This window comes from Oxyura jamaicensis, chromosome 9 (genome assembly GCF_011077185.1).
Source record: "Oxyura jamaicensis isolate SHBP4307 breed ruddy duck chromosome 9, BPBGC_Ojam_1.0, whole genome shotgun sequence".
Classification (NCBI taxonomy): Eukaryota; Metazoa; Chordata; class Aves; order Anseriformes; family Anatidae; genus Oxyura; species Oxyura jamaicensis.
The window spans coordinates 10,234,137-10,259,821 of record NC_048901.1 but is presented as its reverse complement, the minus strand read 5'-3'; the positions used below and the strand labels follow the sequence as shown (position 1 = coordinate 10,259,821).

Here is a 25,685-nt window from a genome sequence, read left to right as displayed (position 1 = left end):
GGCCTCCCTAAACAACATTTCACTCGGGCTGGGCGGCAGGAGCTGCTCCGGGCAAGGTGGGGATGCGAGGAAGCACGCAGGTGCCCGCAGTGCGGCCCCATCGCCGCCGCAGCTATGGGGAGGCAGGGACCAGCCCCGCGGTGATGCCTGGGTTCCCCCCGCATCCTTCGGAGCCCTGTTAAGCCATCAAGCTGTCAGCAGGGCTCCTGCAGACCCTATTAAAAGGATATTCCCAGACAAGCTGCTCTGGGAACTTTAAGCACTGGCTGTAAATGTCTTTTGGTTACTTAAGGGGGAAACCTCGGGTGACCTGTGTAAGGGATATACCCTCTCAGCACCCCAAATCTCAGAGGAGCCAAGAAATGTGAGCGCTCATTTAAACCACACCACTAACCCATTAAATCAAATATCAATTCAATTAAGGGCACACAAACGAGCTCAGCACAGCCCTGGGTCAGCCACTGCCCGGTTGCTTCTGTCCATTTGCATCGCGTATGTCGGAAGACCTGCCAAGGGGCTGGGTTTTATGGCACGGGCGCTCTGGTTTCGTGTGTCAGGGTGCTGGGGAGAAAAACCTCGCCATGTATCTGTGTGGGCAGAGCCTGGGGCAGCAGAGTCCTGCCTGCAGGAACTGCAGCCGTCAGAAAAAAACAGCTCTTAACGACCCCAGAGACGTAGCAAGGACTCAGGGCTCTGGATACCAGATTTGAGAAACCCTCCAAACGCAGGCTTCTTGCTGGGGGCTTCATATGCAGAATTACAGGGCATCAGCGACCTGAGGGACGTGCCGGCCCCACCTGTGCCACCCAAAAAACAAGGGGCACAGGACATCCTAACCCTCAGCCCGTACGCTGCCCCAGCAGTAACTCCTCTTTCTGAACCCGATAAACAAATACACCTGTAGGTATAGGTTCAAGCAGAGCATTGGACTCTGACAGGCCTCGGCACGCCTGGGGAAGCGAGGAGCCTCTGTGCTCACACCACGCAGCCGGCACTTTCATCCAAGTCAGCACTTCCAGCGCGGCTTCCCCAGATGACTGCACATGAGTGTTTTGAAATGTGCTGTGTGTAAAAACCCGTGCCAAGAAAATTCCTCCTTGCAGCTTTTTTTTTTTTTTTTTTTTTTTTTTTTCAGCAAGCAGCCACTGATAGGGATCAATGGGAATAAAGTCACTTCATTTACAAAGCGGAGAGCCAAATCTGATATACATCAAAATTCGAGGTAAGTCAAGGAGTGATGGAGCACTGCCAGCTCCCCAAATGAATATTCATGGCCAAGTTGCAGATAACACGGCAGCAGAAAGACCGCCTCTGGGAAGGGGAAGAGAAAGGATCAGGCTTATTTCATTATTTTTATTGAGTGCAATTCTCTCTTTAGTACAATATTCTCTGAAAGTTACCGTTACAAACTCCGACAAGTTCAACACAATCGACAAACTGGGGAGGGGGCAAAAAATAAGAAATAACAAATGATAATTAAAAAAAAATTACAACGGGTGAAAACCTGTTACGGACACCTCACTGTTATGTACAGGACGGGGCGCTGCCGGCCGGCACGGGGCATGCTGCGGCGGCGGAGGCTCCCGCAGCCCGGCTCGGGGCTCCGGAGACGTCCCAGCTCATCCCGTGGGCGGCGGAGGGTGCGGGAGAGGCGGCGCTGCCGGTGCATCCATACCCCTGCAAGGGAAGAGCGGGGAACGAGGGTGAGAAGGAGCCTGCCCCATGCAGAGCTGCATGGTGCGGGCTTAGCACAGCCCCAGTGCCACTCAGGGAGCGCCTCGGGCACGCAGAAGAAGGGTTTGGAGCAGGTTTGGCAAAGCCCGTATGCTGCGTTTCCAATAATAATAATAAAAAAAGACAGCGACCCCCCCAGAAGGTGCTTTTCCCCTCCCCACACTGCAATAGAAGAACCCCGGAGGATAACACAGAAGCCAGTGGTCAAGCACCAAAAACTGCTCCTCCCAAAGAAACAGCAACCATCCATTTTCTCTGCTGCTGAGGGAAAGGCCCACAAACCCTAAGAGCAAACACCAAGCACCACACAGCAGCAAAATCCCATTTCTTAGTCCCTTCCAAGAGGCAACGATGCTTTTAATACAGAATTGCACCTCGGAAGCATAAAGCCACTACATTAAATAACAACGCCATTGACCCCCGCACCCCTTGCTTGGCCGCCGATAACCGGGGATCGCTGCCATAATTATTCCAGGGCACCTCTGCCTGAATGTGCCGGTGCTTTTAAAAAAAAATTCCAGCTGTGGCTGACATTTTGCTCCTATTAAAATTCATCATTCTGCTGAATGAAAATCATATCTAGCAAATCCAGTAGTAATAAAACTTTTATTTAGTAATTTAGTGCTTGGCGGAAAAGGGGGCACGCAAGGAAGGGGAAGAGAAACTGAGATTATCAGAAAGAGAAAGAATGTCGGGAAGACAGACAGAAAGGAAAGCGAGCAGTGTTAGGGGGAAAGTTATTGCTGTGCATTTATTATGCATCAGGGTCTGTTTTTGGTGCCATGCTCAGGTGCAGCTGCACACACATTTTCAAGAGGAAAACCCACCCTGCAAGGGAGGCAGCACGAGCATTGGCATTGCCTCCAGCAGCACACCGGCCCCGGGGCACCAGTGAAGGTCAGCAGGCTAAAAACTCAAAAGCCTGCTGCACAGCCGAGACGCCCGTGACCAAGCAGAGCGCAAATGCCTCTGTTATTCCCAGGTGCTACTCGCACGGAGCGTGCTGCTCCCACCAGCCATCCCCAGGGAACGGGGCAGCCTCTGGCATGGGCTGCATCTCCGGCTGCCAGTCCCGCTCTGTGCTAATTGGCGTTGATAATTGCACTGATGTTAACCGTAATTTTCCTGCCCTCTCTCCCCACCTTGGCACGAGGGTTCAATCGCCTAACGAGACCCCTGGGGGCAAGCAGCAGGCAGAGGAGCAGGCTCGGCCCGCAGGAAGCTGCTCCCAAAGAAAGCTCCCAGGTGAAGGCAGCGTGCGTGCCAGACAGATGGACAAGGGAGAAGGAAGAGGTGAGCGAGGCTTCTTTGTTCAGGAACATGGAGAAAAGTTCACTCAAATTCATTTTTTAAGTGGATAACACAAACTGCACTAATCCCCCCCAACGCTTATCCGGAGTTAATGTGGCCGTAAGCAGATTTTTGCCTAATCCACTTCCGTGGCCGCCCTGGAAGGGCGCGCCTGTTTTGGGAACCAGCTTGTTCAGCTAATCCACTTACAATTCACAGGGCTGATTTCTTTGGATTAACCTCCGTGAGCGTTCCTGTGCCGAGGGGTGACCCCATCCGCAGCCATGCCACCAGCTTCTCCTCCTCTTGCTATCACACAAATCATGGACCCAAACCAGCAGAAACCCCCAAGAGAAGGGTGCAGAGCCAAAACCCACAGGCAGTAGAAACAGGAGAGCAGGAGGAGGCAGCCGAGGGGTTTTGGAGTAGGATGAGCTCAGCTGGGACACACACAGAGGAGAGCCATTCGTGGGGAAGGAGCAGTGGGGTGAAACCCCGTGCCGAGGCAGTCCCACCAGCACAGGTGGGCTATGGGGAAGGTGCCTCTGCTCCATCACTGCTTGGGGTGCTTCAGGCTCTTCAGAAACAGAAAGGAGCCTCACCCAGAAGGGTCTCCTTCCATCTCTTGCAGCATCATATTGGAGGCACCCAAGCTGTACCAAGACTGGCATCCATCCTGGCAGGAGCATCCAGAAATGGGGCGCCAAAGCAGACAATGCCAACAAAGATGTTACGTGACCTCCTGCAGCTCCTTGTGCTGTGGGGACTCCACCATGGAAGGGGATGCAGAGCACGTGGATGAACACGAGGTGGATGTGAAACCCTGACCTGATGCCCTGCCATCCCATCGACATTTTAACAGGGTGCCACGGGGACAGCAGGGTCGACGCAGCCGACCGGGGGACGCAGCCCCAAGAGCTTGCAACTCCACTGCTGGTTCTGTAAATCCATTTCTCACCTTAGAAACCGCTTGATGTTTTATCTTTCTTTTTTTAACACAATCAGAGGGCAGCCCAAATATGCAGGCTGTTCTTTATGCCTCAGAGGCTCAATTCGGCACCTTACAGACACCGGTGTGTCCATCCCCGTCCCTCCAGACCAGGCTCCTCGGTGCAGGGGGCCGGGGCCACAGCCCCACATTCTCCGAGGCAAATGAGCAAGGCAAGCACCAAAAGCTGACGGGCTTGGAAATAACACTCTGGGCTTGCTCTTAGTTAAAAACCGGCCGCCTGCTGCTTTCATTGCCAGCCCCGCTCTGACTTGCAGCAACATTTAAAATTAAATATACATAAGTGCTTTCAAAGAACTGCTAATTTGAAGGTCATTAAATGGCACAAAGTGCGTTCGTCTTTTTTTTCCTCGAAAGAGGCACACAATGCTGCTATTAGCACGCGCACCTCGTCCCCGCTCCTGCCCTGGCCGCGCTGGGCTCCCCTCGGCGGCTGTTTTAATTACCGCTATTGAGCGAGCGTCTCCTCCCCACGCCGTATGCCAGGGACCACCTTCGGGAAAGGAGCAGCAAGCTCCAGCGGGGGAACAAAGCATCCAAACCGCAGAGGGGCTCTCGCCCCCGGGCCCCTGGCAGTTGCTGCAGGAATGCGCAGAAGGAGCCGCGAGCCCCGGAGCACGGCTGTGACAGCAGGGGGTGAGGAGCGGTGACAGGACCAGGATCCGTCCTGGTGGCACCCAGCAATGAAGGAGTCCCAGAGCCAGCACCGTTGGGTGAGCCCTGGGCCCGAGGAAAGGTCAGTGCAGTGAGAGAGTCGCTTTGTTTCGATGAGAAGCATCTTTTTTTTCCCCTTTTATTTCCTATGCAAAGTGAAACTTCAAGGAAAAAAATTATTTCCAAGACACCCCTTCCAATTTAGGATCAAGGAAAGGAACACCAAGCACGACACAAAGCAGATGATGTGAAAGGTTTTTTCTGGGGTTCTTTCCTCACTGAAACCATTTTGGCAGAGTCCCTCTCAGTCTGCAGAGCATCCACCTGCCCCGAATCCACATTCCTCCTCGGTCCAGAGAAAAAGCAACAGCAAGGCAGAGCCTCCTGCCCCAACTGGAGCACCTGGGCAGCTTCTCCATCCATCGCTGACGGAAGGGACCTCTTGAACGACATGGACGATGCCACCGCTTGCTTACAACCCCCTCTAAATCCAGAGGCAACAACGGTCAGACAGACTTGCTCATCACTGGCGGTGCCAGGGATGCTTCAGGCCCCAGCGTTTGCATCCCAGCTACGTCTGAAGAGAAACAGAAGTGCCCAAAGTCTCTGAAGACATGGGACGAGGTGGCCCGCCTTTGGGCTGGCATCTTCACCAGCCATGCCTCAGCCCTGGAGGAATTAATCATGCCATCCTCAGACTCCTTGTTGAGCCCTGGCTTTCAAGTGACACGACAGGGGACATCTCCAGGCCCCAGTGCCACCGCAGCAGCCCCAGCCCAAGGCAGACGCTGCCATCACAGTGAGGGCCGGTGAGAAGAGCCGGGACCAGGGAATGGGCCCCGCCGCAGCCCAGGAGGCGTGGGATGTGCGTGGCTGCAGGTTAGGTACAGGCAGCGGTGCCGTCGCGTCGTCCCTCCAGCCCCAGGCAGGTGGCAGAAGGACACTGAGCGGGGCAGAGCAGCCACAGAGGGGGAGTTCTGATATTTACCCTGTGTCACTGTCATTTGTCCCTTTAAGTGCCTTTAGCTTCCTTCTAGTAAAAGAGAAATGATTAAAAAAAAAAAAACACAAAGGATCCATCAGCTGCGGTGAATACCAACGTGGCGAGGCAGCGCGTTAGCATGCACGGCGCCCGCTCCATCTGCATGTTGTATGCGGTGCGACAACATCCCGGCATACAGATTCGGGCTGCGAGGATCCCGAGAGGTACCGGCGATCGTCTATCTGACAGGCCAGGAGCAGTCCCCGCCGTTGTAAACACGGGGTGTTTTTCTCTGCCTCTTTCTCCGGAGGGAGCTCAGTTATTCGCAACAAGCTTATTCCTGCAGCTTGCTCCCGCTCTCCAGCAGCACGGCGGGCTGTTTCCGTAGACGACTGGGAAGAAAATCCCGGAGTAAAGAGCACCCAACACGCAGGTCCCTCTCCTGCCAGCAGTGTCCCCCCAAGCCACGCACCCCGCTCCCTAAGGGCTGGCTCTCCCATGGGGGGACCCCAAGGGGAGGACCCTGACAGCCCCACCGCTCGCAGCCGGGGCACACGCTGCTGGCAGCAGGCAGGGGGAGGACTTGTCCCCTCATGTGGCACAGGCAGGGAGCAAACCTCGCGAGGCATCCCGATGGCGCGTGTGGACACAGGGTATCCCTGCAGCATGGGCAGACAAGGGACAGACAGACACGGGGCACCCCCACGGCACAGACAGACACGTGCTGAAGGGGAGGAGGATGGAGGGCATCTTCCAGACACCTGAGGCACCCCATAGAGCTGGGAGGTACCAGGCAGCCCCAACACCTTCCTGACAGGGACCCGCAGCCCTCGGGGCACGGCGAGCCCCGGCTCCTGCTGCCAGCCGCGGTGATGGATCGTTACAACTCGCACATAGCCATCTAAGTAAAAGCCTTATTAAGAGTTCATTCATTTTATAAACTCTCCGCGCAGTCCGCAGAGGGAAGTTAGATTGCCCAGACTTACAATATTCTGTGTAAACACTGACATGCGCCTAGTAATTTTAACTAGATCAATTTGCAAAGGAGATCATTGGCCGGGAAAAAAAAAAATCAAATTAAACACAGAAATATTCACTGGATGAGGCTTCGAGGAAGTAAGCAGAAAAATACAGAGAAGGATTGACAGACAGAGAAGTACACGAGACAAATGGACCTACCTCTGAAGCCATGAAACCCAAGTCTGTAACCCAATATCAAAATCCTTAGGTCCACAAGATGGGGGAATTAAAGTTCTCCGAAGCCATCTTCTGCAGATCCCCGAGGCTCTGGAGGCCTCATCAGTCTCTTCCCCAGAGCATCTCTCCTCCTCCTCCACAACCCAGTACCCACGCGCTGCGGCTCCTCCAGTCCTGTCCCCGCTGGCCCCTCGCATCCTCCTCATCCTCGTCCTGGTCCCGCCTGCGCCGCGCTGAGCGCTGGCCTCGCTGGGGCCTCTGCTGGCTCCAGGCACGGATCCGGGCTTGGGATCCCGGCCGTCCACTGCCTTCGGGTGGGTGGCGACCTCTGGGTATGGACAAGCAGCGAGTCCACGGTAGGTTGACAAGGTACACGCGCGCACACACACACACGGGAACACCTCTTTCCATTTTCCATGATGGATTTTTGTTTGTTTGTTTTTCCTTTTTGCAAAAAAATGCAAGCAAAAGAAAAAAACCAAGGTTTTTCTATTGAAGGTAAATCTCTTCTTCAATATGAAGACATTAACTGGATTGAGTCGGATCCCCCCCTTGCAGTGGTCAGCGAAGTCCTTTGGTAGTTGGCAGAGCGACACCTGGACACGACGGGGGCAGCTGTGGAGGCTGCTGAGGAGGCTCCACTGGGCCGTGAGCAGAGGAGGGAGCGGGGGCAGCAGGAGGAGCCGGGGCAGGGAGGGAGAGCAAAGGAAGCAAAAAGGAAGGAAGGCAGTCGCTGCCGGTGGCTTCTCCGGTTGGAGAACTCAATCTGGTGCCTCTCCCTTCCCCAACAGCCCCTTCCTCCGCCTCAGTTCTGACTACTGCTCACTGGCGGTGGGAGTGGAGTCTGGTCTCTAGGATTTGGGTTCATTTCCCCAACGTACATTGGTTTGTCTTCATTGTTGTTTTTTTTTTGTGTGTGGTTTTGTGTTTTTTTCCATTTTTAAATATACTATTTGTACATATTTATACTTATTTATACGCCGTTCCCCGTGACATCGGTAAGTGTGCTTCTGTAGGCGAGGAACGGAAGTCACCAGGCCGAGGCCAGTCCCAGGAGCATCCTTCGCCGGCAGGCGCAGCCCCCGGCCGCAGCCGCCCCTCTCCGACCGTCGCACCGCGGCTCCGTCAGTTCCTCCCCTCCCGCCTCCGCCGCCTGCCCTCCCCGTCCCCTCCCCGTCGAGCGAGGGACGTCACGCCATCGAGGTTGGAGACTGACTCATCTGCACTCGCATGGACTGGACGCTGTTCAGGATCTTCTTCTGGTGCCCAGCCAGAGTCACCCCTATTCTCAGGAGGTCTCTGGAAGACATACGGACAGACGGACATCAATGGACAGCCACACTGAGCAGCCCCGCGAGCTGCTGCCCACACAGAGGCACCAGACTTACTCAGATGTCATCTGGGCGACCAGCTGGAGGGAGGTGAAGCCAGCGCTCAGGAAGTTGTCTCTGTACTGGCTCATCTTGACAGCGCTCAGCCAGTCTTCTACTGAGGTAAAGGCAGTGAAATCGGGGATGGAGCGGTCGAGGAGGGGCTGAGAAGGCCTGGAAGGGGACAGAGACGGGGTGAGGACGGGACTCACAAATTCATCCCCAGGAAGGGAGGGAAGCCACGCGCTCGGGGACTCACACAGCGGTGATGGTAGCCACAGTTTTGAGGCTTGCCGGGTTGCGGATCATTTTATCGAGGGTGTTGACGATCTCCGTGAAGCGAGGCCGGGTGTTGCGGTCCTTCTGCCAGCAGTCCAGCATCAGCTGGTGCAGGGCGGCCGGGCAGTCCATGGGCGGCGGGAGCCGGTAGTCCTGCTCGATGGCGTTGATGACCTGCGGGGAGCAAGGCAGCGCATGAGGATGCGGGACGGAGACGCGCGGGCAGTGCTGCCGTGATTGCCGGCAAAGCGGGTGGGAGGAGATGCCCCGGGAGGTTAATCTCCGCTCTGATGCTCCGCGTGCTGCAGCTCCTCGCAACGGAGCACTGCCACTCGTTATCTCGGCGGATCGCATTGGAGTACGGCAGTCACACTACCAAAGCTCTTTCCCAGCTCACAAACCCTCTGAACATTTTCAAAGGCACTGCAGCTTCCTGAAGTCCAATTACCAGCCCACCGGCTTTTCTTCCCAGCTTCCCTCCCGCCATTCCTCTCGCTCGCCAGCCTGTTTCATCTCAAAAACCACGGCGACAGGGTCTGGAGGAGCTCCAGCGCTGCCTTGACCTCTTGCTTTCCATTTGGGCTGGGCTTTTTTTTTTTCCCCTTGCCTTTATTTTTTTTCTGACAGCAAGCCCCCAGCACTTACATCTTGGTTGGACATGTCCCAGTAGGGCCTCTCCCCGAACGACATCACCTCCCACATGACGATGCCATAGCTCCAGACATCGCTGGCCGACGTGAACTTGCGGTAGGCGATGGCCTCCGGCGCCGTCCACCGCACGGGGATCTTCCCACCCTGCCAAGAACAGGAGCTGGTGAGCACCCCAGCCTCGGCAGCCTGCGCACTCATCCTGCTCAAGCCAGCGAGTGCCTTGCAGTCAAGCACTATTGGGCAAGCACAGCCCAGCTCTTCAAGCAGAAAGCCAAGGGACGGAGGGGGAAAAAAAAAAAAAAAAAAAAAAAAAAAAACACAGAAACGCGTGGTATGTGCTCGGGGCAGAACTGCATTGTAAATCGTTGAGCACAATTGTTTTCCGTAGCCCTTCCAATGAAGCATCAGCTGCTCTTTAAGGCTGAATGGCAAAAATTTGATTTGAATAACTACAAATGGAGAAATTAACTGCTAGGTTGTTTTTCCTGCCTTTTCCCCAGAGCTAGAAACCTGCTGTGGGAGGCAGAGTGATGTAATCGCAGGCACAGCATCATTTCCCAGCTGCCGAGGAGATCTATTATGGCCTAAATTAAATAAAAACACAGATGAGATAATCTCTTTTATCTCTAAAGGTAGGAAACGGCTACTCTAGGCCTCTTCCCAGCAGCTACTGCTGGGGTCTTCAAACAAAAAACCTGACGCGTCTCTGCTCAATGGCCGCAGGACGAGTCTGGGCAGGGAGCAGGAGCAGACCCGAGCCCAGCCAGAAACCCCGCAGCTCGCTTTAACCCCCCTGGCTGTGGCGTGACTCACTTGATCCGTTTACTGCCATTTGATGAAATCCTACAAGCCTCATCTCCTTGGGGCTCCTGTTGTAAGCTACATCACGCCAAAGCACGCCTGGGCACAGCTTGGCAGCCCAAGAAACTGCTTTGCAGGGGTTGGTGTTGGACGTGCATCCTTGCTCTTGCACCCAACCCATGCCCCTGCTCGCTGCCCTGACGTCTGCCTGGAGAAGAGGCGCTGCCTCCATTCTCCTTCTTCAAGGCCTGACCCTGCCACGCGTTATACCCCTGTATTATGAATTGTTTGCAAAGAGTTAGGAAGGTTATTAGCCCTTTTAATAAGTGATTAATCAATTAGAGAGCCCAGCAGGTCAACGGGGCACTCACAGCCTTCTTGTCTGCTCATCCATAACGCCACCGACAGCCTCGCCAGCCTGCTGCCGGGGGTTTATGCGCTGCAGACACTGCCTAGTGATGTCTCCCTGGTTCCACCTAACCCCTTCGTACGGCACGGTCAGGACAGAAGAGGTGTTTTGGAGACGAGGGAGACAGAAAACTCATAAAAGAGAGGAAGAGAAAGGAAGAAGAAGAGGATGATGAAAAAGGGAATAAGAATAAGGAAAGTCAGAGTGCCAGCCTTCCCAAACAAGGCAGCAGCTGAGCAGTAGAGCCTTCGCCGCTGATGGAAGGAAAGCAGCAAGAGGAGACAAGGGGTGGACCAGCCCCTCTGAGCACCCATGCTGCTCTCAAGCCCAGAGCCCTTGCGAGAGGGGCTATTCCCTACCATGGTGGGAACCACAGCCCTTAACCACCCGGCGGGAACCCCCCCCCCCCCCAAGACCCACAGCAGGACTTTGCATCCCTGCCAGGAGCTCCAGAGGGCACACCCAGCACACAGCCCCCACCCAGCAGGCGCAGTGCGGCACGGGTGAGGTTGGGTAGATCAACGTGCCAGTTTTAGAGAAACCAGCCTCAACAGGAGGCTGGTGGGGTTGCTGCTGCAGGAAGCGAGGTACTTACCAAGGAGCTGGTGTAGGTGGGGTCGGACGTGTCGTCTTGCAGGTAGCGCGAGAGCCCGAAGTCTGACACTTTGCACACTAGGTTGCTGTTGACCAGGATGTTCCTGGCTGCCAGATCTCGGTGAACATAGTTCATCTCTGCAAGGTACTTCATCCCAGCAGCAATTCCTCTGAGCATGCCCACCAGCTGGATCACCGTGAACTGCCCGTCGTTTTGCTGTGATCGGGAAGAGCAAGCATGAGGTTGGGATGGGGCAACAGAGTCTGCACCCCAAATCCTGTGGCTGAGCAACAGCTGGCACTGCCCCATGTCGCCTTACCCGTAGGAAGGAGTCCAGGGCCCCGTTCTCCATGAACTCTGTGATGATCATGACAGGTCGGCTCTTGGTCACCACCCCTTCGAGCCGGATGATGTTGGGGTGGTCAAACTGCCCCATGATGCTGGCCTCGCTCAGGAAATCCCGGCGCTGCTTCTCAGAGTAGCCAGCTTTGAGCGTTTTGATGGCCACGTAGATCTCCCGCTTGCCAGGTAGCTTTAGGCGGCCTTTATACACTTCTCCAAACTCCCCTGCAAGTGCAAGACCATCCATTACCACCTCCACATACAACTGCACAGAACAGTACCTGGAGCTCCAAACCAAGCGGCTGAAAAACACCAAGCAGTTGACACCCAATGGTGCTCACAAGTCTGTGTGTCCATCCTCTTTGAAAGGCGCTGAGGATGTGGCTGGGCTTACAGCCTTCTCCAGGCTGCCAGAGCCCATCACCAACCACCGTGGAGCCTGGGGCTGCCCTTGTGAATCCCAAGGGAACGTTGGCAGAGCACAAACTTTTAAGGGCTCCCTCAAGTGCAAGGTGCCAGCGTCGATAATCGCGGCCACCTTTTTGCACATCAGTTATCTAGGAAGGGAAAATAACTGGTCTGTTTTCATTGCTGCATTCTGATTTAAAACGCAGAGAAGGCTCCCTCTTGTTTCCACCGGGAGAGCTTTTCCTTCGCCAAGGTGAAATTTGTCTGTGGAGGGATTACATTTAAGCCAGGCTTATAGCTGCTTTGCCTTGATGAGCAGCAAAAGGCAGCTGATACATCGCTGAACTTGATCCCGACTGAAACAGCTCACTGCTTCCTTGCGGCTTTCCCCCAGCTTTGCACTCGCTTCTACGAGTACAACACAGTCATGTAAAATTGCAATAAAAGCAGCACAGATGACTTACAGATACGTGTACGCATGTGTACATATACATATGTATGCGAATATGGCACAGACTGGAAAGAGATCTGGCTTTTTCTTGTTACCTCATGGAAGCAAACTAGGAAATCCCCCGGTCACCCAGCAAATACATTAACGGAGTTCTTCCCAGCTTCAGAGGAACTTACTTTGAGAAAAGAAATGAGCCTCCTATCCCCTAATCCACCAAAAATCCCCAAAAGGCTGATATCCTGAGGCCTCATTAAAGGTTTTGCATTTCCTAGCAAAGAACCATTCATGTACCCCCCAGAAAACTGCCCCAGGTCCACAGGTGTCCACCCAGAAGGGGTGAAGAGGGCAGGGAGATGGGCATGTGGGGACCCACCTGCTCCAATGACCTCTTCAATCTTCACAAAGGAGACATCAATCTCCTTGGCAAACTCGCGGACTGCCTCGTTGGGGTCCTCGTAAGTGAAGGGGTCGATGTAGATCTTCATCCCTGGAGACCCTTGTCATGAGAAACACAGGAAAAGTGGCAAAAGAGAAAGAAAACCAGAAGTCATTGTGCCATGGCCAAGACCTGAAGACTGTTCTCACACTTGCCCCTCCCCATGTCCGTTAAATCAGCTATTTGCTCTTCCACACCACCTCCAGCAGCCCACTATGTTCCTCTTTTGTTCCCTCCAGCAAGGTTAGAGGAGGGAGCAGAGGCTGAAGAAGGGGAGAGGAGAGAGAACGAGGCAGGCAGGAGCCGCTGATGAGCAGCCAGCTCACAGGGACACTGACAGACCACAACTACAATTAGCGGTTTTTATGGCAAGGCAATTGGCAACTTTATGAGGCTAGATGCATTATTTAAGAAATATTTATTTACCCAAAAAGGCCTCTGATAGTTTTGTGGCTGCCACTAAATTGACAGAGTGCAGCAATTATAATCAAAAACCTGTATGGAGCCATAAAAGCGCGGCTTTGCTGGCCTTTCATCCATCCCTGCTGGGCAGCAGCAGGACCCGGCCGCACCGCAGGAAGACACGGGCACTGCCTTCAGGCCAGACCGCAAGCCAGGAAGGGCAGGGGATGGTGACGGTAAATCCTGACCCTAAAAGCACGTCGGTGCAGGAGACACTTGGTCCTTGAGGTTAACCTGGAGGATACCTGGAGGACCGGCACTGGCCAGGGCATCACTAAAGCTGCTGAACACGGGACTCATGGCATCGCCTCCTCCACAGCGGGGGCATTTGGGGCAGGAGCTCTGCGCAACCGGGGTGGGTGACAACGACTGCAATGAAGCCATCTGTGCATCTCCCAGTTCATAAATCCCTTTACGGCTCTGTCTCGTACACTTTAACTGCCCCATAAATTTTTTTACAAGAGCAGCTGATGCTCCAGCCAGGATTACAAAGGGATTTACAGGATCGTAACCAAGACTGACTCACCGATCAAAAAATTGAATAAATAAAGGAGAAAATAACACCAAAGTTTCCTGCTCGCTCTCAATGCAGGCTGGCTTTTAAACACCCTCTGACGTGCTCCGGGCTTATCAAACACCAGGTTGAGCTCCCCCCAAATCTCCCTAAGGCACTCACATTTCCCATCCCATCCAAACGAGTGGGACTCGGGCACCTCAGGCCATTGTTTTTTTCTAACCCTCAGATACCAGAACGCTGCAGGACACCTTCTGCACGTAGGCTATCTCAAAGCATCACGCAGGGACAAGGCACGAGAAATTGCAGCCCACTTCTCACCACCTCTGAGGTTACCGGCCCCAGCGCAGACACCCCTCGGGCGACCCACGCGGAGCTGTAAGAGGATGCTCTAATTGCCGTGCCGTTAAACGAGCGGGTTTGTTCCGCTGATGAGCTCATCTCCCCATTAGTTGCTCGCCACAAATTTCCCACCTGTTTTGCTTGGGCACGTGCAACAGCCACGCGCCTGGAAGCTTGCTAACCTTGACCGGGTTTTTCTGTGTTCCCATCACCCGGCTTTAAAAACAAAATACCAAGACCCGTTTCACCAGTTTTCCACCTGGTTTTGAGCCCTGCCATGCTGGAGCTGCCAGCCCCAAATCCCCAGGAGAGCTCCAGCTCTGGCGCTGGCTGCTCTTTCTCCCAGGCTGGATCCCAGCCTCCGTGCACCTGCGTGGGTTGTATTTCTGAAGGACCCAGCCCCACACTGGAGATTTCCTCCCACATGCACAGCAAAACCCCTCCAAGGCTATGCAAAGGGACGTCTGCCAGCCAGGATACAGTTAAAAATGCAATATACAACCTTTTCCTATATAACTCCACTTGGGCACCTCCCTGCCATCTGCTCACAGACCTGGGCACATTTCCCCACCAGCTCTTATCAATTAATTTCTAATAGCCTGATCTTGTTTGTCCCAGGCACCCAGTCTGAAAGGAAGCAAATCCACCTGGGAGACTTCTCCAGGAGGGTGTAAATGGGGTTTGCTGGTGCTCACGATGCACAGAGCTGTAAGCCTGGTGTGCCAGGTCTGTGCAGGAGCCAAGGGCTGGGTCACAATTACCACCTGGAGCTGCTGCTTTGCTCCTTTATGATCAGTTTGCCTCCTTCTTGCCTTTGGGAGCCTTCACAGCATCCTCACCCCATCCCCTGTGTATTTCCCCCCTGCTACTCTTCTCCCTCCCCACCAGCGGTTCCACAACCCCACAAAGTCACCCCGACCCTCTCCCCTGCCCTGCTCACCTCGCCCGGTGCTGTAGTGCTGTAACTTATCGCTGTAAACCGCCTCCTTGCTGTACGCACGCTTCCTGGGAGGAGAGACCAGAAAATTGCATGAGCAACACTGTGAACCTCTCCCTGCTGGGCAGCCTGCACCTCGATGCCTTCACCCACGCCGTGGTGACCACCTCCAGCTCCCTTCTTTGCTGATGGCATCCTGAATTATTTCCCCATCCCTCCCCTCCTGCACTGAATCTCTTCCAGCTGCCCCTCCACGTTCTCACCTGCTGCAGACTATGGAGATGGCCACCAGTGAGACGATGAAGACCACCCCGGCTGCAGCAGACCCCGCGATCAACGGCAGCTGCTCCCTCAGCTCAGATTTGTAGTCATCTGCAGGAGAAAAAGGACAAGGTGAGCCCTCCCTGGCAGCCCCTGGGAACAGGCAGAGCTCCCAGAACATCCCCATGGGGACTGCTCCCATGGGAAGGGTGATCAGCAAGGTGGGCACGTGGCTAGGGTTAAAAATATGGAAGAGACGGTCCTTGGAATGAAGTCAAACCAGCAGAGCTTAGGTCCAGTTTCCCAAAGGGGAGAGGTTTACAAGGTGGCTTTGGCCGCACCTTTGCTCTATAAATTTAGACCCATTGGTCATTTCAACCAAATTTAACATGGGGTCTCACAGAGCTCCTAGACATTCCAGGAAAGCAGGTGGGGAAGAGACCCTCCAGAGAAGAAGTACAACTGAGAGCACCAGACTTGGCTGTAAACCTCATTCAAGACAAGGCCACTTTCATTTGATTCTGATGCCTAACTTCAGGCCACATTAAAGCAAAAGGATGTCGGTGTAAATGAGAAGCAGGCTTGACCCATTTGTATTTAGGTCTGTGGAATAATACCTAACCAGCACAGTCCTGCCCTGTCGCTTACGCCAGAAGCCACAAGCAGGGATTAAAATAAAATTCACTCCAAAAGGAAGTATTTAACACCCTTTTATCTGTATTTTTCTGCTCTGCAGTTAATTACCAGCAGCTAGAATTTTCCCTTGCATGCTGCTCAAATCCGAGTAAGTTCTCCTCTAACAATCAATTATTTTTTAATAATCTACAATATCCATTCTTATTAAATTTCAATTAATTGCTTATTTGAGGCAGGGTTTTGCTTCTCACTTCTCTAATCCTGGGTGTTGAGGGCACTGGGGGGTTATTACCATTTCCTTCCTTTCAGTCCCCTGTGTGCTTTTCTCTCTTCTGCCCGCTGCCAGAAGCTTGCCCAACGCATGCCCTGCTCTGAACATCCTGCAGCTGGCTGGTACCTGGCCCCGGACTGGGAAAACCACGAGTTCTGGGGGGAGATGCCAGGGTGGAGATTGGGGCTGGGGATATGGGGTGCCTGCAAGGCACTGCCCCACCCCGAGATAGTCCAGCTGCAGACCCCATCTCATCACAGCAGGACACGTTTCTCATGACCAGGACGTGGCCAACACAAAGGCAACTTTAATTACGTTAACAAAGATATTAAACGGTTGTTTGTCACGCAGCCTGTCCTCAAAGTCGGGTTCAATCAAGGCTCCCTGGGGACCCGCAGCCAGTGCTACTGCGGTTTGTACCCCTGGCGCTGGGCATTCACCAGCCTGCAGAGGTTGGTGAACCAGTGGGCTGGGACCCATGGGTGTCACCTAGCTGGAGCACAACTGGGCTGACAGCAGCAGAGAAAGAGCTCTCTGCAGGGACTTCAGCCTCTGGAGGGGCAGAAGGACCACAAAAACAGCCTTGTTCCACTCACTGACTCCTGCATTTGTTCCAAAGCCAGGGGTGATGAAAAGCCATCCCATGAGTTATTAGTGCCTAAAGGGATGTAGTACTTCTGGGTGTCCGTTCACTGGGAAGGGCTGGGGTAAGAAGAACAACAGCAAGACTCTGGTGAGAAGGCCAGAAGACACCGTGAAGGTTGTGACTTGCCCTTTCCTGCACTGTACCACCTTGGGGTGAGGAACCCCAGGAGAGATGGGTCTGAGCCTTCGAGGCTTGCCTGAAAGGACACAGATGTGGCTCCAAACACCTCAGGACAGCTTTTGGGGGGCCTGCACCTCTCCGCTCCTCCCCACCACAGTGTGCTGAGCACACCCTGGATGATGACCCGGGGCAGGAGAAGGCATGGCTCTTTTCCATCCATCTGTTCTGCTTTCTGCATCTTTTATTGACGTTATTCAGAGAAAAGCAATAAAACTGATGAAAGGGCTGGAAGGACTGATTTATAGGAGGGACGACTCAAACACCCGGAGAAATGAGAGCAGGGAGGGGACCTGACTGGGTTGAAGAGCACCCAGCCCCAACACCACGGATGGATGCAGGAAAGACAAAACCACAGCTAAATAGCAGGGGAGCAAACACGGATAGGAGATTTACAGCAGATTACTCCTCCAGCTGGCAATTAATAAGACATCCCTGTAAATCACCTGGCTTTTGCCACGCTGTCCGCTGGGGGAGAGGTTTGCAGAGACAAGTTCATTTAATCCAATTAGAGCCTGAAGCTGCGGCTGAGAACGTGCCCTCCTCCCCCATTTGACCCCCTGGACCCCGGCCACTCGCTCACCGTCGGTCAGTGTCTGGAAGCACATCTTCCCGCTGTACTTCCCGTAGCCGGCCACTGTCCGCGCTCGCACCTGCACCACGTAGACCATGCCGGGGCGCAGCCCCTCAATCCTGGCCGTGTTGGTCTGGCTGCGGGCCATGGAGGAGTTGTACTCGTTGTGGTCCTGTGGGTAGGACCGGGAGACAAAGGGGTCAGCTGGAGCGGGCGGCGATGGATGTTTTGGGAAGGTCATGGCGATGCCGTAGCCCACCCTGCACCCGCTGTTCCCCTGCTCACCCTCCATGGTGAGGTTTCCACCCGAGCTTACCGTTGCCGGCCTTGAGCCCACGGTGTTGCTGACGTCGGGCGTGCAGATCCGGCTCACCTTCTCGTAGTAGCGGAGCTCGTAGTCCAGGATGATGCCATTGGGCTGCTCCGGCTGCGGCCAGGACAGCGTGATGCTCCTCATGGTGGCACTCACCTGGTGCATGATGGGGACTGTGGAGGGTGCTGCCGAGGGAGGGGGGAAAATTAACCCCGAGGGGTAGGACTGAGCCTGCACGGCCCCAGGGGAGGGTGAAAGCTCTCATTTATACCCATCTCCTGGTTCCCACACCTGCGGCTGTTGGCCCCACAGGACAAGGTCCCTGTCTAGTGGTGAGAAGAGCAGCAGTGCAGCAGCTCACACAGAGCCCAAGTGGCAAGCTAGCAGGGGAATACTGGTATTTAAACCAATTACTCTTTTTAATTAGGTATCTGGAAATCCTCAGTGCTCCTTCTCCCTGGGCACACTCTGTAACTTGGGGCAGTCGAGGACATGACCCCAACACACCAGGGGACACCCCCCTGTGGCACCTGCATCCGCTGCTGCTCGCTGCTGGCTCTGCTCTTAGGGGCCCTCCAGGAGCGCTCAGCCTCAGTGCCCAGCCTCCAAGGAGCACCATTTCTAAAGCCCAAACTTGCAGCACAGACTCAAACCACCCCAGCCCTGCAGCCCTCCAAGATGCACATGAAAGGGATAGAGCCAGACAGTGTGGCCCTGATCATGCCCTCTTCCTACGAAAAGCCTCCAGGAAAGGTACCCAAAGCCCTACAGAGCTGCAGCTGTTCCAGGGTGACCCACACAGGGTCAGCTCCATATTCCAGCCTCTCTGCCCTCATCATCATCGTTCTCGCCATGCTCAGGACAAAGGGGAGAGGATAATCACTCCCTCCCGCTCAGCACCTAAGAACGAGCGGCACGCCTTCACCGTGCTGCAGGAGATGTCGACAGTCCAGTGCTGCCTTTGTTTATCCAGCACATTTAATCATTTTTTCCCCCTTAAATCTTTCCACTTCCGCTCCAAGACATTCATTTTCTGCATTTAAACACCTCGCTTGATTGCTGTGCTGTTAATTGCTGCGTTCACAGCCCCCCACATTCCTGCCCTTCGATGGCAGAGGTGGTGCTGTGTGAGATGTTGTGCCCAGTGCCCAGCTGGGACGGGCCAACACCAACCAACCTGCATGGATCTGGCCATGTACAAGCACGAGGCCACTTGGAAACCAGGTGGAAAAGCCCACTGCAGAGCCAGGATCAGTGCCGAGAGCAGCGGGGAGGGGAGCACACAGCGATGCTTGGGTGCAGGTGGAACAGTGGGAGAGGTGTTTTGGGGTGCCTCGGTAAGCACACAGATCAGGATTCCCCATGCAGGTATTTGTTTGTAGTCTCACAAACGCCAACAATGCCCTTAGAGCACTAAATGCAACGCATGGCATCGCAGTTATTACACAGCCCATCCCACCACAGATATATTTCCATGCTCGTATCCAGCATTCACAAGGCAAATACAGCAAGGAAGAGGGGGAGGAGGAGATGTGGAGGAAAGGTGACCAGCAGGCAGAGCCACCCCAGCTCCAGGAAAGCAGAGCTGGGAAGATGAAGGGAACATGCAGGGATGGAGGAGGGGGGGCAGCAAAAATACTCCCCCAAAATGCACCCCAGAAGAAAAGGTCTTGGTGCAAGGAGCAGGTTTGATTGCTCTTGGTTAACAAGACACCAGTGACAGCCAGGCGCAAACGTAACACAAGAGCCTGACAGGATCGGCGTTCCCAGGAGGGGAGATACTAAAAAATTTACGCCAGGTTTCTGTCTTGCGCTCTCCTGAGGGAGCAGGTTAACAAAGGCTGCCTGCGTTACACGCTTGGCGCAAAGCAGAAATTACCATCCCCTTCTTCTTCCCCATCCCCTCTGCCTGCTGTGCTCCTGCCACAGCCGGGTTCCCTTCCCCACTGGGAAGGGCCAGGTTTCAACCCACTTCCCCCTTCCCACCACAGGAGTGCGGGGAAGGGCTGGTGCCACCTCACCCCCTATAAATCTAGTGGGGAACGAACAGCAGGCACGGGTCCTGGCATCACAACCAGCTCCCCGGGACTCACCAGCTTGGTTGGTGGTGATGTTCACGGAGACGTGCTGGGGCGGGAAGGGGCTCTTGTTGGAAACCCCATTGACCGCCTGGATCTCGAAGGTGTACGGCGTGTGTGCCCAGAGGCTGCTGATGAAGACGCGGGTCTCCGTCAGCCCCAGCTGCCGGGGCACGAACTCCACATTGTCGTCGCAGCGGGAGCAGGCGCGCCGGTCCGACCGGCACTTCTTGCAGACGATGTTGTAGGTGACATCGTCCCGGCCCCCCGTCTCCCGCGGCGGGTTCCACTCCAGGATGATGGAGGTCTCATTGACGATGGAGATGACGTTGCGGGGGCCAGAGGGGACGCCTGTGGGGAAGGAGAGGGGTTGAGACAGGTCCTCGCACCAAACATTGCCTGCTCTGGGGCTGGGCAGGAGCCCAGGGGACTCCAGTGCCAAGCAGGACACCCCACGGCTCCCCCTGCCACCTACCCACTGCCTCCTGGCTCAGGAGGGACGTCATCGCCACCTCTTTGGACACAGCGCAGACTTTCCCCATCCACGCTTCCCCCTATCTTCACCTCCAACCCCATCTTCTCCTGTACCCTTCCCCACTCCCCACCCACCAACGCCTCCAGCAGAAGAAAGGGGCTTGGGGTTCAGATTGGGACTCGGACATGTCACCTAGCCACAACCTCACTGAAACGCAGGAGCAAAGGGAGAAAAGAGTCAAAAATAGTAAATGGTTATTGGCGGTTCCGTGTTCCAGGCTGGGAGCACGGGTATTTACCCACCACGTCGGAGCATTTTATTAGCAGCTGGGATGTCAGACGAGAGAGTTCATTGATCAACGCCGCAGGTAGTACCGAGATGGGAGCTGTGGCGGATGCTTCGGAAGAAGGGAATTAAATACAGCACCGATTTTGTCTGTTGGCAAAACGCGGCTGGGATCGATAGGGAGCAACAAAGGAGGTGCCAGCCACACCAGGGAGAGAAATCCAGTGCACAGCTGTGACATCCGGGTGGGTCCACCACTGAAAGCCCAAAAGCTGTCTGCTGCCTTACATTAAGGCCAGGAGAACAATTAATTACTCATGCCGGCAGGGCTCGGGTGTGAGCACTGCGCTTCCGAGGAAGAAAAAAAGGACTTCTCCATGTCAGGAAGAGTTCAGAGGGAGCAATAAAAATGATGGAGGACCTGACCTTAGAGAAGAGGTTGAAAGAGGAAAAATGTCCCGGGGGACCTCCCACACGTGTGTTGGGGAACCTGGGGATGTGGAGGAATTATTCCCTGGAATGGGATGCAATGGACAAGTAAAATAGAATCAAATAACAAAAATGCGATCCATTTAATTTTTTCCCCCTCCACTGGGCTGAAGGCGCTTGTCAGGGAGCAGCCGCCAGTGCAGCATCCTTGTCAGACAGGGATTTTGCAGGCTCGAGGTGCTGCTGCAGAGCATCCCTGGGGATGGGGTCACCACCACCACACGCAGCGGGGCCATGCCACAAGGACAGCTTCGTGGAACACGGCAGGAGACACAGCCTTGAACCAGCTCTAATAACGGGGTTAGAAAGGAAAATGGCTGGGAAAAGGGGAGGTGGGATTTGCGTGTCCTGAACAGAGCCTTCCCGTGGTTATCACGGGGCCAGGCAATGCCCCCGGCCTCCGACCCTTAACAGACGATAAGAAAAAAGGAGAAAAAGCCTTTTGCCCTGGTCAAGGAGGCTCCTGCCACCAGCTTCTTGTGCTCCCAGCATTACTGCTTGCCTGTCCAGCGTGGCTCTCTTCTGAACCAAGGTGCCACCAGCACACCTCCCAATTATCCATGCTTAGCCCCAGGACCCACGCTGCCCATTTGCTCCTCCAGCAGCTACGAGTCCTCCTGGCTCTCCCAGGACCGCAGTGCTGACACAGGTGGCAGCTTCCAGCTGCAATGTTTTGAGCTTTAAGGGCTCTTCGAAAAAAAAATAAAGAAAGAAAAGAAACTGGGGAAGAGTTTCTGTCAGGAGCCGCCCTGTTCAAGGCACCAGCGAGGCTGTGGCACTGCTTTACTGGGGGCATTTCCCATTAATGCTCAACTAATAAATTCAATAAAGATGGAGAAGTATTTACTCCTGTGACACAGAACAACTTTGTCAGTGAACAGCTGGCACCTCAGATTAGCCTGTTTGAAAACCAAGCTTCAAAGAGAAGGAAAAATCAGTAAACAGACTTTTTTTTAATACTGTAATCCTTTCACGAAGCAATACTGTAAATCAGCAACGTAACGAGATACCACGAAGGCACAGATTCATCCGCAGGTTTTGTACCTCCTGACTCCTGCTCCGACGGGTCGGGTGATTCAGCACAACATGGAAACACATTTCCAGCTCTGGAGGGGAACCACAGGGACTCCTTGGCATCAGGTGCATCCCGGCAGGCACAAGCACAACAGCACTAACCCATGCAGGCTCCAGAGAAAGAAGTGGGGTGGCCAGCAAGGAAAACATCCCATCACCCTCAAAAATAGGGTTTCTGTAGGTTAAGCTCCTCTACAACAGATCTTCTAAGGAGCTGAGGATTGGACACAGCATGGGAAGTCCCAGCCGCACCCCCTAAAAAACGAGGGGGATGCCAACAAGAAACCCTCGGCCCCTGAACCACTCTCCATGCTGGTCCCCAGGTGGCAGGGAGGCCACAGGGCGAGAGGACAGCGCTGTCGCCACCGCCCTGTGCAACGGGGGCTTTGGGGCTCGGTACGAGGGATGCGCCCCTGTGGGAGAGGAGGAGATGGTCAGCACCCCACAGCAGCTTGTAGCCAAACGGTGAGGTCTTGCAAAGAGGGTAAGGGAGAGAGTCTTCATCGGTCGTATTCCATAACATCCTGGTGTTAAAGCTCCTGGCTTAAAGACCTGAGTCAGTGGCAATTTTGGGGGGACAGTTCAGGAGGCATTGAAGCCAAGACCCATGCTCCCAGAGGGCTGAAGAACACCAGCAGTCCTTTCTTCTTTCCTGAGCTCTTTCCTCACCAAAAATCAGGCTTGAGCCCGTAGCCGCCACCCCAGAAATACCCCTGACGGCACACGGCACCAGGCAGAACCCCTCTCCCCTACCCCAAAACACTCCCTCCGCAAGACAAGGAACAAGACAGCGAGTGCAGACACAGCTGTGGGGAATCGAGCCTGACCCCTGTGCCCCCCCCCAGTACTCACTGGTGCAGGCGGCCGCCGGCGGGTCCAGGTCAGCCCGGTAGTAGCCGTTGCGGCAGGCGCAGAGCGGTGACGCCTCGGAGCTGGAACGGCTGTTGGGGGGGCACAGGGCGCACAGCCCCGCACCCTGGCTGGCCTTGAAGGTCCCGGCCGGGCAGGCTGCAAAGAGAAAAGCAGAGTTTGTGCTCGGATGGGATGGCCAGGAGCTGGGGCTCTGCCGGGTGGTGGTGGATGCCCCTGCTCCCCACCATCCCCTCGAGCCTTTAAGGGGAGGAGGCTTCGTTCATCAGGCACCTCACTGCTCTGTGCTCGAGGGTAAAGATGGAGTGACGCAGATGGGGTCCCTTGTCCCTGTCCCACCCCACCATGGTGGCCCCTCACCAAGGAGGTGCTGACAAATGGATGCCCCTTCAATTGATGCCCCCCCCTTTGTCCTTGACACCCCCAAAGACCCAAGGCTGCAGAAGGGAGCTCACAGATTTCTGTGGCTGTGCCGGACGGACCAGGCCACCACCTGGCCAGGGTGGCTCCCCCCTCGCCTGCACGGTGGTGGCCCCACAGCCGCTTGCTCCCAGCTCTGCCCCACGGTGCCACCACCTCCGAGGCACCGCGCGGCGAAGAACCACACTAAGTGTCTCATAAACACGGCGATGATGGAGATAATGGGAAGTGCCTCTTAGCCCCTGTCGGCTGCATCAGGATATGAGGCATCTCCTAGCAGCCATGAAGAGGAAATTAATAGGAGCAAGCAGGAGTAACCACTTTGATGCAATTTCCTTGGGAGATAGTGGACCATCTAATCTTTATTGGAGCCCTTTAACCTGTCATTCAAAACTCATGAAGGCCTCTTGCTCGCGCAGTCTTTCCAGATATTAAAAGATGATAAAAAGGAATAAATCAAAACAATATTTTACGATTTGATTATTCAGGGGATCTTCCCCCAGCCTGAGGCACGGCACTGGTGCTTCACAAAGGACCAGCTCTTCCTGACAGCGTGGGGACGCAGCACCCCAGAGGGACCCACCACTGTCCCCGACGTCCCACTGCGCCCATGCCACACGTGTGGCCTCTTGTGGAAGCACGCGGGGGCCACAAGCCAGAGGCTCATGCAGGCAGGCAGCCAGACACATGGGCCACCAGCCCTGAAGGTGACCGTCAGGACACCAAAGCAGAGGCCACCACGGCCAAGGGCTGGAATGTCACCCCTCCCTGTGCTGTCCCCATACACAGTGGTCCCCACGTGCCCTTTTTCCCCTTGGGGAAGCATGGGGAGCGTGCTGGGCGCCTACGAGGATAAGGATGGAGAGGAGCGGAGGATGTCCACCTGAACCCATAGGGCAGGCAAGAGGAGAGCGAGGGAGGATGACAAGAGGAAGGCTTTAATACAAACACCCCTCGGCTTAAGCGCGCTGGGGGGTCGGTGTGAGGGTTTTGTTTGTTTTTAATTACAAGGAAGCCAGGCGACACCTGTCAAAATAAGGGAACAAAGTCCGCTCCGCAAGCCGGCATCCTCGGGTTTCTTTTATCACTACACTTCCCTGCAAATTCCTGTAATCCGCAAGCACGTGGCCCTTAATTGTTACCATTACCAATTAGCACTGCTCTCCTGTAATTACAGCAGGTTCGCCTAAGTCCTCCCGGCTGAGCCCGGGGCCTTCCCCCGTCCCCCGAGCCCCCCGCCCCAAACCCAGCCCCGCTATCTCCCAGCCTCCCAGCGGGGATTTTCCCACTAGCCCCAAGGAGGGTGTTTTAGGGCTGTTCTAGCAGCGAGGCGGCGTTCCTCCTCGCGCCGCCACCTCCAAGCACGGACCGCACGGATGCTACAAGTGAGGATGAAAGACACCGTAAAGGCAAATAAACGCCCACCTGGAATTGCATGCTGTAGGAAAAAGTGACATTTAGAGGATGCTACGATTACGCCCGGGGTGATCTGAGGGCATTGATCACGCTCATCCCGTCCCGACGGTTTCTGGGGGGACAAATCAAGGCGGTGGCCCGGGGGTGCGTGGACGCAACCTCAGACCAGGGTGAAGTCTTCTCGTGGACCAGCAGGCCCTGTATACCTGGTGTACCACCACGATGGGGACACGCCACCATGGAGCCTCCCCACCTCCCAGTCCTCAGCCTGGGGAAGCTGGAGAAGTCTACGGAAGGAGAAAGCCCTCTCCATTTGCCTGAAACCATCCCAATTCACCCATTTTCCAAAGACGCACAGAAGGCTGGGAGCTGAGCGCCCGCCCAGCATAATTACAAGCAGCTCCGGTCTCGTTGCGTTGACGCAGCGAGTTAATTAAGCCAGCCCTTCACCTCTGGAGAAACAGGCTTAGATCTGCCGTGGGACACACATAAATTAAAGTCAGCAGCTTCCGAGCCTGGGCCACAATGGTTTATTCATGTAGAAAAAGGAAAGCTCAACATGTAAAAAGGAAAGCAGATGATGCCACAAGGCTGTCAGCTCGGCGGAAAGCAGGAAAATTCATTTTTGCCCTCAAAAACAGCCAAGGGGAATAAAACAAAACTCCAGGTCACTTTGTGAGCCCCTTTTTCACCTGCTCAAGCTTGTTTCTGCTCGGCTCTTAAGAAACACTACGGGAAACAGGCGCTGCAGAAACCAAAAGCAAATCTGGATGCAAGGGGCTGCATGAAGCAAGGTCACATCTCCTTAGGGACAAAAGGCGGCACCGAAGGCGTGCT

At 54.8% G+C, this 25,685-nt stretch overlaps 1 protein-coding gene across 2 annotated transcripts in view; it reads right to left on the bottom strand.

Annotated features, from left to right (window-relative positions):
* Positions 1 to 1,333: 1,333 nt before the first annotated feature.
* Positions 1,334 to 25,685, bottom strand: part of EPHB1 (EPH receptor B1) — a 51,415-nt gene continuing 27,063 nt past the window's right edge. Inside the window, exons 4-17 of one of the 2 annotated variants that reach the window (XR_004753233.1) lie at positions 22,995 to 23,150; positions 19,835 to 20,170; positions 17,745 to 17,926; positions 17,438 to 17,600; positions 15,127 to 15,235; positions 14,867 to 14,931; positions 12,546 to 12,668; positions 11,291 to 11,538; positions 10,972 to 11,187; positions 9,161 to 9,310; positions 8,496 to 8,689; positions 8,255 to 8,410; positions 6,849 to 8,165; positions 1,334 to 1,677 (exon numbers count right to left, since the gene is read on the bottom strand). Coding sequence is in view for 1 of the 2 variants with exons in the window: in XM_035334633.1 (XP_035190524.1) it covers positions 8,057 to 8,165; positions 8,255 to 8,410; positions 8,496 to 8,689; positions 9,161 to 9,310; positions 10,972 to 11,187; positions 11,291 to 11,538; positions 12,546 to 12,668; positions 14,867 to 14,931; positions 15,127 to 15,235; positions 17,438 to 17,600; positions 17,745 to 17,926; positions 19,835 to 20,170; positions 22,995 to 23,150 (2,207 nt within the window). In the remaining variant the exon portion in view is untranslated. Of the gene's footprint in view, positions 1,678 to 6,586; positions 8,166 to 8,254; positions 8,411 to 8,495; positions 8,690 to 9,160; positions 9,311 to 10,971; positions 11,188 to 11,290; positions 11,539 to 12,545; positions 12,669 to 14,866; positions 14,932 to 15,126; positions 15,236 to 17,437; positions 17,601 to 17,744; positions 17,927 to 19,834; positions 20,171 to 22,994; positions 23,151 to 25,685 lie in introns of those variants that run through there. The other variant, XM_035334633.1, reaches the window with a different exon arrangement.